Genomic DNA, 13,003 nt, shown 5'->3' with positions numbered 1-13,003 from the left:
TTTTTTCTCTAGTTCTTTTTTATACATGACATTAGAAATGTGTTAGCCTTTCTTGTTTGATATTTGGATTTGGTTAATATTTTATCATGTGAAGAACATTACATTCATATTGATTCAAATGGCATCCTAATAATTTCATCAAATAATTATGGTGAAGAAAATCACATTCATATTGATTCAAATGTCAAATAATTAAGATCAATTATTATAATCTTCTGTCTTGGTTGTCATAATTAATACATTCTTATCTTTTTTTTTCAATAATACACTGAATTATCTTTCCTCTCAAAGTCTCAATACTTTTTAACAGACAATTAATTAGTAATAATTTATACTAATACTATATGGTTGTAGTGCTTAACATGTAAATAGAAATTCAATTAATTCCATTATGGACTTGATTTTTGAATGCCATAGTAGTTTGTTAAAGTGCACTGTAAAAAGAATTTTGTTGTTAATGAGTACTTAACAATTGAGCATAAAAAGCAGTATAAAGTAAAAAAGATTTTTTTTTTCAAATTAAATTATTTGATTAAAATTGGTGAATTAGGTTAATTTCTACATTAAAAGAGATGATATATCTTACGTGGTCAACTTAACTATCTAATAGACGAATGAAAATAAATGCAAAACTTTTTTCAAAATATGAATCGAAAGTGTCTTATTGCAACAATTTACTAAGAGTTGAGATGTTCAATTGAAATAGAACTTAATTCGAGTATCTAAATGAAATATCCTGACAAATTTTATGAATCGATTGTGTATTAAATCATTAAAAAGATTAAGTAATCAGAATTAATATACTCTCTTTCTCCTTTCTTCTAATAATCGTCACGTTCGAACGCCTCCTACCAACAACAAATACCAAATAACTCTATCCACCGAGGCTCGACGAAGTTCTCATAATGACAGATAACCTTTTTAAGTGCAATAGAACAGCAAAAGTAAAAGGAGATTTCAAGAACTAATGAATGAAAATGATATTATTGATAAATAACCACATTATATTTTTAAATTAAATTGATGGATAGTACAACTTAGTATGAAGATTTAAGGACAGAAGCAGTATCAACATTGCTGCTTATTGATTTTCTTAAAAAGTCAAATGAATTGAGGGATCTTGGTGCCAGTACAACATCCATGTTGTCACTAACTTTCTCAAGCATTGCTTTAACAGGTGATACCTACATAAATAGGAAAAAAAATTAAATAAAAACAACCAAAAAATATTGGTAAAAATTTCACTAAAAAATAGGTATTGTAAGTTGAAACTTAGATATCGCGCTAAACTACAACGCTTCTGTAGATTCCGGCAGAAAAAACTTTGACCTGATGTTTATACCAAACCAATAAGTTCATGATATGCATCTTCTATATACGCATGTCACTTAAAGATTAAATGCATTTTCACCTCGATTTGTTGTGGTTTAGTGTAAAAACTGGGTGAGCCTGCAAGTTAGAGATTCTCGACTTGTTCCATAAAGAAAAGTGAAGAAGCAATTAAGTTTCTTCTGACAGTTATTCGAGTATGAATTTATTTTAGCCTATGTTGCTCGGGCTCTTCAAAATTGTTGTTGTACTCGTGTCAGATCCTCCTACGGTGTTTTTGAAGAGTCGGAGCAACATAGGTTTTAGCTGCTAAATGTGAAACAACTTATGCCAAACCAACAAATCCTGGTAGTAGATACAGAAAATAATGTCATCCATGAAAGATGAAAAATCTTTTAGGATAAGAAGTACATAGAAAGATGATTGTACCTTGTTAGGCTCTCTGAAGGAATTTTCATCCATCACATTTGTGGATGTTAATGTGTTTTTTATAGCCCCGAATGACGTCTCTAACAAGTTCTTCCCCAATCCACTGATAGAGATTTTAAGAGTAACCGTGGTGGTTCCAAAGTTCACGACCTGGGGAAAATATCTCAACATATGAGTAATGAACCGGATTAAAGACAGAATCGTATGTGTACATGCAAAATGGTCAGGAAGATCGTGCATCTTAGGAATGAGGAGATGAAATTATGCTGGCACAAAGTTCTACTTGTTGAGGGTGAATATCGACCATTGAAAAGTTTTGAAGTTCTACTGATAACTATCTATGAAGCGATGAACCAAAACAAGAAAACATCCACACCTTTATTCTCAAATAATCGTTGTTATCAACTGAATTTCGCCAAGTGATGGCAGATGCTATAAGTGAATTTGCAGGATTAGCTTGTAGCGACGAACTCAGTAGAATTGCGCCATTTGACTCTTTGAAGAAATGTTGCATCCAATAACTAGGGGTTCCATACATTTGTGAAGAGGTGAAGACAATTGCATCAGGGTTCCACCTACATGAATTAACAATTTCGTCAATAGAATACATTAAGAAAATCTTCAAAAAAGAAAAAAAGTAAGAAATTAGAAATAAGAGTTTTCTAATAGCAGAAGCAATCAGACATACCTCCTGTCGTTGTCATTAACAAATAGGGGTGCATAACTAGCCATTTCAATTGCTTCGCTGCAAAGAGAATAATTTCGAGTTACATCATATGAAGAGAGTATCGTAATGGAAAGAAAATGGTCTGTCTATTAGTTTAAGGTGATTAGCGTAGTCAATGCCTGATGATCAAAGTTATCCCTCATACGATCAAATCAAGGTATCGTGTAGTATATTGCATGATGGACTGGTGTAGGTTAGAACGTTTTCAAGTAAAATCTGAAGTAAAGCTCACTTATTTGCATAGGAAACGGAGGAGGACGTTAATCAACAGAGACTTTGGTAAGTGAACGCATATCACCCTTTCCATTTGTCATTAGTCAAAGAAAAATCACATACCCACCCTTGATAGTTTATACTTTATAGAACTAGTTAAACTCATTTTTTGATCAATATATAGTCTATATAGCAATAGCTTTAGCTATTAGGGGGTGGAAGCTGACCCTGCAATTTTTTCTGAATGTGGTCTTCCCCTCATAAATTTTCTCGACCGAAGGAAAAAAAAAGAGTTAGAATAACGCGCACCCCCACCCCACCCTAGAGAAACTGTTCAAAAGAACTCGCGGTACCAACACGGCCATGGAATCTACATATACAGAGAAAGCATTTCAAAACCTTTCTCCCACAAAATAAGCAAGGAGGTTTTCGGTCAAAGAACTTAAGACGTGTACAGGCAGGAACCGTACCAATTATAAAAAGGAAAATTAGACAAATGCTACACAGGTACCTGTTCTTTTCTATCCCAATGAGGAACCCAGCTTCACCCAATGCCGCTAAAAGACTACCTTTTCCAGCATCATTTCCAGTCACAGCATACTCACTCACAAAAGCCTGGAAGAAATATACGCTATACGTAAGAACCAGTAAATAATTCAACTCATTGATCATCAGAAGGAAGCTTAACCAACCTTTGGTCCACTGCGTGGTGCACTATCAAAATGGCGAGCATTGGCAAATACAGAACTTGCGCTGCTATAAATCTAGCCATAGAAAAATCACAAAGTTAAAACACATGCTAAGACGAGGAAACCAAAGTTAAAGCTTTTATATTAGTCTAAATGTGAGATATACTTGGAAAAGCATCAAGATCTTACATGAAAATCATATAAATCAGCTGGGTGATCCAGTGCTCTCGTAGAACCATCACAGTTTGTGATTATTTTAATATCTGGGTATTTATCTTTGATGGCCGAATAGAACTTGAGATAATTTCCTGAATCACAAGTAACAGAAATCAGTCATACCTCTTTTCACTCAGATGTATGCAGTTTTAAAATCACGAATCTGGACTAATAAAAGAAATAATGCCCTTGGAGTCTCAAAGGACTAGCCTCAGATATCAATGGTAAGAGATCAAACGTCAAGAGATATCTTGTTAGACAACTGACGAGTTCTGACAGATTTTCAAAAAACTGTGAAGGGAACTGATTACTAAAGTACAATAAGACAGATAGAAAGAAAGCATGAAGGGAGAGAGGTGCACTAGAAACCGTGAAGATCTTAAATCCACATCATCAAATTTTAAATTTATATTATATTAGTATAAACTATAAAGACACCAAACTTATTCCTTATGCCAACACACACTCACCTAGGGGAACAGAAAGAAGGTCAATCCAAATCATAGATTAATTCAGGTTTAATTCCCACTTCAAATTCTGGGAAGGTAATGAGAGACGTGCAACTTTATGGGAAAAAATAAATTAAAATGTCATAAAATGTCCACTAGAAAGTTATATAACATGTAAATCCTTTGTGCGCCATAATAAGTTCCCTGCGAACCAAAAGAGAAATATATCATCTGCCAAAGACAGTAAAGTATGCATACCACGGTATTTTGTTTTTCCACAATCCTCATTTCCGATAGCAACATATCTCAAATCAAAGGGCTCTGGATGTCCCATTTGGGCTCGAACAGAACCCCATGCTGATGTAGGATCGCCTCTTGCAAACTCAAGACCGTCTAATATTTCCTGGATAGGGAACAAAATATATTTGTAAGAATGTAATGTAATAAGGAACAAAGGGAGACAAATTGTTGATACAGAGAGTGAAGCAAGTGGGCGTTAGGTAATATCCATTGCTAATTTCACTTTTTTGGCCAATTTACACCACGATAATAATGAGTGTCCGCTGTAAGTTGCTTTCAAAACACTGATTACTTTGGTGACTTGAATATGTAACACAATAAACCTTATCATAAAGTACTAATGCAAAAGCCAAGAGAAGTTTCACTCGAGTATTATGGCCATTAAAAAGTGAAGCTTTTAGTGATGTGAGTTTTTATTGCCTAAGATTTTTTGAACAAAAAGACAACTTCCAGCTGACAAAAAAAAAAGAAGCGCTCATAACACTATATTAAATTTAAATAACAATCATCATATTCAATGAGCTAAAAATGCAATAAACCTACTTGTACGAAAGGTAAAATAGTGGAAGTGTCAACTTGGTCATGGTGGCTGACTCCTGAAAATTTAGAAGAACAAAAAGAAAAAGTTTAAATTAATTAAATAGACTAAATAGAGCAGAAGAAAGAGAATACTACATTTGTGGAAGTGTCGGAACTACCATTGTTGAAAACCCAAACTGGTAGTGTATCTAAGTCCTCGGCAAGCTGCAGAAAACAAGCTCGACTCATTCAAATTCATAAGCATACAACTGTTTACATCAAGTGTGTGCAAATGTTTTTTTTGGGGGGGTGCTTGTGTGATTTAAGCATGAATGATCTGCCAGGTGCTTCAAATACATTTGCAACGAAGTTGGAAAACTAGAATATGACCTGCAGAAACTCAAAATGGCCTAGTCCATCATCAGTCCAGTAATTCCAAACATCACCAAAATGTCCGGGCCTCTCTTCCCATTTTCCAATGGTTTCTTTCCACCGAAATGCATTTCTTAACCAGTCACCTTCAACAAAACATCCACCTACAGACGGATAATGTGAAGGTTTATCAACATTGAACAATTGATCGTAGAGAAGCTCAAATAATAGATACCGAAGGGGGAACACATAGGAAAAAATGAAAGGAACTGGTAAAAGAAGACACAAAGCACAATCTTGAAAGAATCAGTCCTTGAATTGATGCAGACTGTTTACTACATTTATCTGATATTTGTACTCTCTTCCTAGCCAACACTGTATAAACTAGTTGTCTGAAATTCTAAAGTGCTCAAATATAAAGTAAACAGATTAGAAAGAGGAGATTTGACTTCTTGAAAGAATTAAAGCAAACATGAAAAGAAATACAACTCAGAAAGTTTGAATTTCAAGTTAAGTTCCTTCATCTTAGCCCCTTCCCCTGGTAATGAAACATGTTAATATGCTGAGAAATTACAAGTAGAACTTTGATGAAAAGATACTACATTACTCGGTGAAGGAATTAAAAATTAAAAAAAGAAAAAAACTTTGAAAAGTTTTCTGGTATTAATCCGACATCTAGATGTTCATTTCCCATATTATATCCTTTGATAACCTCGTCTCCCGTATTATCCCAATGGTGAAGTTCTTAAATCTTGGTGTTTAACATAAAGCATTTCAAGTCTTATCTAAGAACTATCACCAATGAGATAGATAATACGGGAGATGAACTCCTGTGAGCATAATTTCTAGTAACAAATAACACAGTTGTGTAAATCGGCTTCTCTCTATCTTTAAGTAGTAGTTGGCCGCCTCTGGCTTTCTTACGCTTCTTTGTGCATACCATTCTTTTTATTATACTTGTCTTTTTCCAATTTACTCATGAAATTTTACTCTCTACTGATACTCTTCTTCCTCATGAAGAAGGGATCGCGTGAAAAAGCTTATAAATATAGCAGGTAGAAAATACTAAAAGCTGTCTCAGTCCATCAGTTGGTAACGTTACATGATCCTCAAGGAAAAAGTTGAAATATAGTGGAGAATACCTGGAAATCGAAGGAATGCTGGTTTCAAATCCTTAAGCATTCCAAAAAGATCTTTCCTGAAACCATGCCCCTGTGCCAAGAAAATTGCCACAAATAGTAACATTCATTAAACGAATACATCTAATTACCCTACAAAATGAAAAAGAAAAAAGAAAAATCAGAAATAATATCAGGCTCCTTGACAAAGAAGGATCATTAGAGTAATACACAGTTGCTGGATATCTACAGACAAATAATTTGAAAAAAGAAAGAGTTGCAATAATTTGTATTCACCTACATTGACAAATTTTATATACTATTAGTTAATAATGCCTATATGGTCAACAAGTTCTAATTTTTTCCAAATGTAAACCCTAATAACATCCTCGAAGTACTGCTACAGAGGATTCATACAGCAGTTTATTTGGGATTATGGTATAGTTTATTGTTTGATACAAAACCTAACGTTATCACAACAGATGCCTTTAAGAATACTGCACAGATGTAGTTATATTTTGGGTCCATTTCTAAAGATATAGAACTGAAACTGGCTACACATTTTGTATATAATAAACAAGAAGAGAATTAGTGAACCATTTAGAAGCTTTGGTTCATAAAACATGTATTAAGTCAGCCAGCCGCCATACAACCACTCTCTCCTTGGTCAAAAAATGAGTCTTTTCTGAATAGCTACAAGAAAGCTCTAAACCGCTCACCTTGTATGTGTCAGTAGGCATTAATGACACTTGATCGAACCATATAACACCTTTCTTAGATGATCTCAGTTCCAGTCTTGCATTGGGATCTGTTCCTGTTGCTTCTAACATAATTTCCTTCTTTGTCCAGCTTGAAACATCAGCAGCTCTGCAAGAACATGTTGAATGAATCGCGTGCAAGAAGCAAACTTTGTAAAAATATGGAAAACAAAGCCGACTGGACATCTACTTACACTATGTTGGCAGCAGCCAGCTTTTGCAATCCATTTGAACCAGTTAAAGCTACAGATACATCAATTGATTCTTGTGAACGAACATAAAGCACTAGTTTGTAACTCTTTCCCTGCTCAATATTCTGCAAGAAACATAAAATTAGGATAATAAATATAGAACATGCACCAACAAAACACACAGAGAAGGAAGAGTAGATCAGTTTCTAGTATACAATATATTTCTGATTGAAATCTAAACAAGACTTGACGATACAAATGAAGGAAATCCAATGTGGTTTTAGTATTGCAAAATATTGAACGGTGAATCCTAGAAAGGGGAAACAAGAAACACGCGAATAATGTTCCAGTCAAGCATCAAAAGAGCAACATACCATGCCCCAGTATCCCGGGTTGTAGATGCCCACTCCTCCATCTGGACAGATATTGGCACCTGTATGGCCACATAGCACCTGCACTCGAACTGCAATTTTATTCCGATCAAAGCATGACGATCGGTCTGTTGATACAATTACTGAGGACTCATCTCCGATGATAGACCAAGGATCAATATTTGAAGGTACATTTGGGCCTCCAGCTTCAAAACCTAAGGTTTCAAGAAAAACTAACACTTGAATAAAAGAGAAGTAAAAAATATATAGGAGGCAAAGCTCTTATGCGAGAAGAAATAGCAATTTCAAATTAATTGCCTCATCATCTTGTTTGTCCTTTCTTTTCCTTTTTCTTTTTAGGCCAGAACGTGGCAAATTAGTAGTCAATCACTATGAAGCAAAGCACGTTTTCATTTCTTTTTAGAGACTTTTCCTTTTCTAAGGCAACCATAAAAGCAAACTGACCTCTGTTGCTGACAAGCTCAGCCCACAATCCACCAGCACCAGCATGATTGATCTCCTGAAATACAAATGTTCCAGGTGTATGAACTTAAACTAATTGACTGTATCCTATATCACGGAAAATTAAGTCCAGTGAATTCGGTAAAACATCCAGTGATGTCCATAAAAAAAGGTACGATCATCCTCTTCCGGCAAGGTATTTGGAATATGTTGATGATTCATAAGCCCCACTTTGTGGGAATACATTGGCTATGATGTTGCTGTTGCTGCTGATGATTCATAAGATTAGGCATCAACAGAGCTTCTCACATGTCCACTGTCAAATTTCACATTATGGACAGACATAACTTATAGTCAGTCCTTTTACGTTTTACTATAATTTTACTTATATGGTTCGAATAGGAAACCTATGAGAATGCAGGTTTCAGCTTGATGGAATGAAATAATAAAAAGGAATCCTAAATGTATTTTCGAGAAGAAGAAATCCATGATTCTAATTATCATATAAAGAGTTTGCTCAAAGAAAGAAAAAGACAAACAAATTAAACACCTAATACATGAAATAAATTGCACTGTCATTAGAAGCTAAAAGTTTCTCATTTGCACAACGAGTTGAGCAGCCAAATGACTAAACTCACCTCAAAGAATATACCGAAAAGAGTATCAGGTATTTTCCTTGCTGATGCTTCGGATGCATTCACAAACAGTACTGCTGTCTGGTTTGCTTCAACCTCAGTAGCAGAACATTGGCATAGGGAAGACAGACCACACAAAACTAAAAGCACTACATGATGGAGGGAATGCCTCGACTCCATCTTCCTTCTCAGACTACTTGATGTTGTCTGTTGATGTTGCTGTAGGCCTGTAGCCTATTTAAGCTCTGAAAGAGGTGCGAATTCAGTTAGATTTTGATCATTAACGGAAGTATAAAGCTGTAAAGTTGCTACCTTTTACAACAACCTAATGTCAGCATGAGACAGAACCGAAAAGACAATTGTCTCAACTAATAACAATAAGAGCAATTTGACAGATTTTTCTGCTTATACTAGCACGAGTGATAGAATACGACTTTTTAAGTTTGTAGTGCAGATATTACGTCTATTGGCACATAAATAAGTTCCAAAAGCAGCCAATCAATGGACAAGATTTGACAGATTAAATTAGTAGGAGGTAAAACCTGAAGGAGATGAAACTCGTTAAGCTGAATTCACAAGGAGATGCCAGACACAATCGCTCAAAGGCCAAGCAAATTACGATATACAAAATTGTTGAACTTAAAATGGGACACTATCTGGTCTGATTACTAGTTTAACACTTTTGCTCCTTTTTATATTCTATATTTTTCTTAACTCCCCAGTTCCCACCTTCAACTTCAATTATAACTGGATAGCAAAGTGAGTGCACACTACTTACTGTATTCTAGTTTCAAGCAAAATTAGTTGAGATTAATAACCAACGCAAAGTTTGACAAACAGTAGATCCAGTGATATGATAATATCAGAGACATTTTTACCAACTCATTTTTAACTACTACGTGAAGACCTCTCAAATACTTTGTATCAAGGAAATAGGCCATATACGTAAAGTGAAAGCACAAAAAGCATAACATAGCATGACCCATTTATTTGTACTTTTGCATACACAAAACCACTGGCAAACAACCAGAGAGCCAACAAGTAAACAATGCAACTTGGGATTGGCCATGAGAATGCAACAACCATCCACTAAGGACTATTACAATTTCCCCTTCCCCAAAAAGCAGTAAAATTAACCGTGTTTGGAATCTAGAAAGAAAAAAAGAAAGATGAAGCAACAACAACAACAATAACAATAGCATAAGAGTTTTTTCTTCTCGAGGCCACATATAAGTCATTTGCTTATAATCATGGCACTTGGCCATCACTAGCATTGATAAGTTGTTGGGCAGCCGCAAGGTTGCCATGAGTTGGTAATTTGGGGGACCGAAGGTCTCTGTGCACCGGGGCACATAGTCTATCGAGCCAGTTGTGACACAGATGGAACTGCATGCTATGATAGACAGGGTCGAGAATTGTGCATTAATATTCAGGAGCTTAACAGCCATTTTTTCTTTCCACATTAGACATTTGCATTTCTTATGTTGTAATTCCTGTTCCATTTTATCCCGAGTTCAATATGGATTATCACTACACATAAACAACAGAATCACCTTTGTACTATTACTTGTAATCTCTCCTTTGTTTCTAATAAAGTTTGTAATACTAAATAAGGTCTTTAAAACAGAACCTTTGTATACAAAAGAGGAATGTAAAAGTTTTATCTATTCATTCACCTCATTTAAGATAACTAGCTTTAAACTATATTCTAAATTGCTCTTTGTTTTAAGATATTAAACTTGTGTATAATTAGTTTTAATCCCATAATATTACATAAAATAAAATTGGACTAAGTGAGTGTATACATTTTACAGCAGGACAATTGGATACTATACGAATCAATTTTGATACAATCTGAAACCACACACATATTTAGATTAAACAATGCATATCCAGATTTTAATCCCATAACTAATAACAAAAATTATTAACTGCATTACAAAATCTCTATATTATAATTGCAGGTAGCTCGTGGAATTAGTCGAGGTGCCTAAAAGCTAGCCCGGACACCACAGTTATCAGAAAAGAAATTTCTATATTATAATCCATATATAACTTGTCAGCTATTCATTATTATTTACCATTTTCACTCTTTTGAGCTGAGAATCTATCAAGAAACAGCCCATTTACTGTCTATACTGCATAGGTAGTAGGGTAAGCTCTGCGTACATCTTAATCTCCTCCGACCCCACTTGTGAGACTATACTAAGTATGTTGTCATCGTTGTTATTTACCATACAACACCAATAAGGGAAGACAATTTTGCTTAACCGGTACAGTTGTTGTCATGCGACCAGGAGGTTTTGGATTCAAGTTGTGGAAATACTCTCTTACATAAAATGCATGATAAGACTGCGTACAATAGACCCTTATCATCTTGCCCTTCACCGGACCCCACAAGGGGCGGACCTATATTCATTTTTTTGGTGCTACAGCACTCGTTATATCCGACGCGACTAGGTATAATTATATTTAAAAAGGTATGAAAATTGGTATAAGCTTCAAAAGAACACCCAGAAAACCAAAAAGATAGTTGTGTGCTTTGATTTTCATGCAGAACCTTAAAGTTTTAGGCATCAATATGTGTGTTTGAACCTCACGAGCACCCACGCCCACGTCCCCTAAATCCCCGGGTCCGCCACTGGACCCCACTCGTAGCGGGAGCTTTAGTACACTCGGTGTTTATAGCTGAATTACAAGTGAAATTCCACCCCAATCACAAAACACCCACAGTAAAAATATCATAAAATTCAACAAACCAAACACAACACAGTAATCAAGAACTCAAAAATTTAAAAAAACACATCACTTACATCAATCAAGTCACTTTTTTATTACCTGAAAAATGATCCACAACAGAAAATATCCTTGTGGGTATTCACAAATTGCTGACGTAACACACAATCACACAGAGAACAAATTGAGTTTGTTATAGAATGAGCTCAGTCTGTCTGTTCACTTGCAGCAAGTGTTGTTATGGTTAATGACTTGTATATTTTGTATATATTTGTGTGTATGTGTATATCATAACTGTATATATATGGAGAAAGATCATTATTTGCTCGGAGAATGAAGGAGAAAAAGTAAAGCAAGAGTTTTGCTTTGATCAGGCGTATACAGTTTTGTTTGCTTAGAGTGTCAGAGTAAACAAGTAATCTTGGACTTTGGGAATTGGACCAATCCTCTTTAGTGGGTGTCCCACACCAGGGGGCGGAGCTACCCTACCCCTTTCAGCGAAAAATTATACTATATTTACATGATTAAAATTATTTTTTATATATATATATAGTTAATGTTGAATTAACCAAAAACCCCCTACTGTTAGTTTGTTGTTCACTTGTAAATCCCCTTAATGAAAATCCTAACTCCACCACTGTTCCACACTATATAAAATATATAAATAACATAAATACCAATTCCTTTAAAACACTTTTTTAATTACTTTATTCTCTCTGTTAATATACATAACATAGCCGACATATACATAACATTCTGTGTATATGTTGAATTTTTTATAATATGTTTAGGGAGTTAGAATTTTTTGTAATATTAAAAATATAAGTTACGTATTTGTGTAATTTTTAGATATAAAATTCATGTTTAATACTCCCTCCATCTCAAATTATCCGTCTCAAATTGAGATGACACAACTATTAAGAAAATAATGATTGATAATATAACTATATCATTTTGACCCTATTGATTGTGTCATGTTGTTAGTTCCAATATTGATAGAGTTATTATATGACTGATATCAAAATACTTTTTTCATGAATAATTAATATTATAAGATTATCAAAATCTTCAAAATTTAATAATTCAATTCTAGTAATAAGGAGTAATCAATTACTAAGGGATAATGGGAAAAAAATTATCTTGTCTTGATTAATATAAAAAAAATAAGTAAAATGAGAGATCAAATTAAAAATTTGAGACGGATAATTTAAAATGGAGGAAGTAGTTGATTCGTATTCACTTTGTCACATTTTTAAATTATATTTTAGATTGTATGTTCCTTTTAAAAAAAACATTAACCAAATGACTATTTATTACTCTCTTCGTCCATAAATATACTTTTTAACTTGACACATGTAAAGAAATAATTTTGTATCATTCTTTGAATATACTTTTTTTGCCTCATTTTATTCGTCTTAAATTGACTTGGCACATTAATTAAAAAAATAATTAATAACATGATTACTTTACCATAGTATCCCTATTAAAT

General features: G+C 34.2%; 1 protein-coding gene across 1 annotated transcript; it reads right to left on the bottom strand.

Annotated features, from left to right (window-relative positions):
- Positions 1–965: 965 nt before the first annotated feature.
- On the bottom strand, positions 966–11,932 carry LOC107843748 (alpha-L-arabinofuranosidase 1). Its single transcript, XM_016688128.2, has 18 exons — positions 11,617–11,932; positions 8,782–9,023; positions 8,147–8,201; positions 7,685–7,896; positions 7,314–7,435; positions 7,081–7,228; positions 6,386–6,455; positions 5,262–5,407; positions 5,051–5,096; positions 4,896–4,948; positions 4,311–4,455; positions 3,577–3,695; positions 3,391–3,462; positions 3,210–3,313; positions 2,447–2,503; positions 2,135–2,333; positions 1,759–1,908; positions 966–1,184 (listed from the first exon to the last, which is right to left on the bottom strand). The coding sequence occupies exons 2-18, from the start codon at positions 8,956–8,958 to the stop codon at positions 1,038–1,040; spliced, it is 2,022 nt and encodes a 673-aa protein (XP_016543614.1). The 5' UTR covers positions 8,959–9,023; positions 11,617–11,932; the 3' UTR covers positions 966–1,037.
- Between the last annotated feature and the right edge of the window lie 1,071 nt (positions 11,933–13,003).

Source organism: Capsicum annuum, chromosome 10 (genome assembly GCF_002878395.1).
Source record: "Capsicum annuum cultivar UCD-10X-F1 chromosome 10, UCD10Xv1.1, whole genome shotgun sequence".
NCBI lineage: Eukaryota > Viridiplantae > Streptophyta > Magnoliopsida > Solanales > Solanaceae > Capsicum > Capsicum annuum.
The sequence above is the reverse complement of the archived record's forward strand: the minus strand, read 5'-3'. Positions and strand labels throughout refer to the sequence as shown.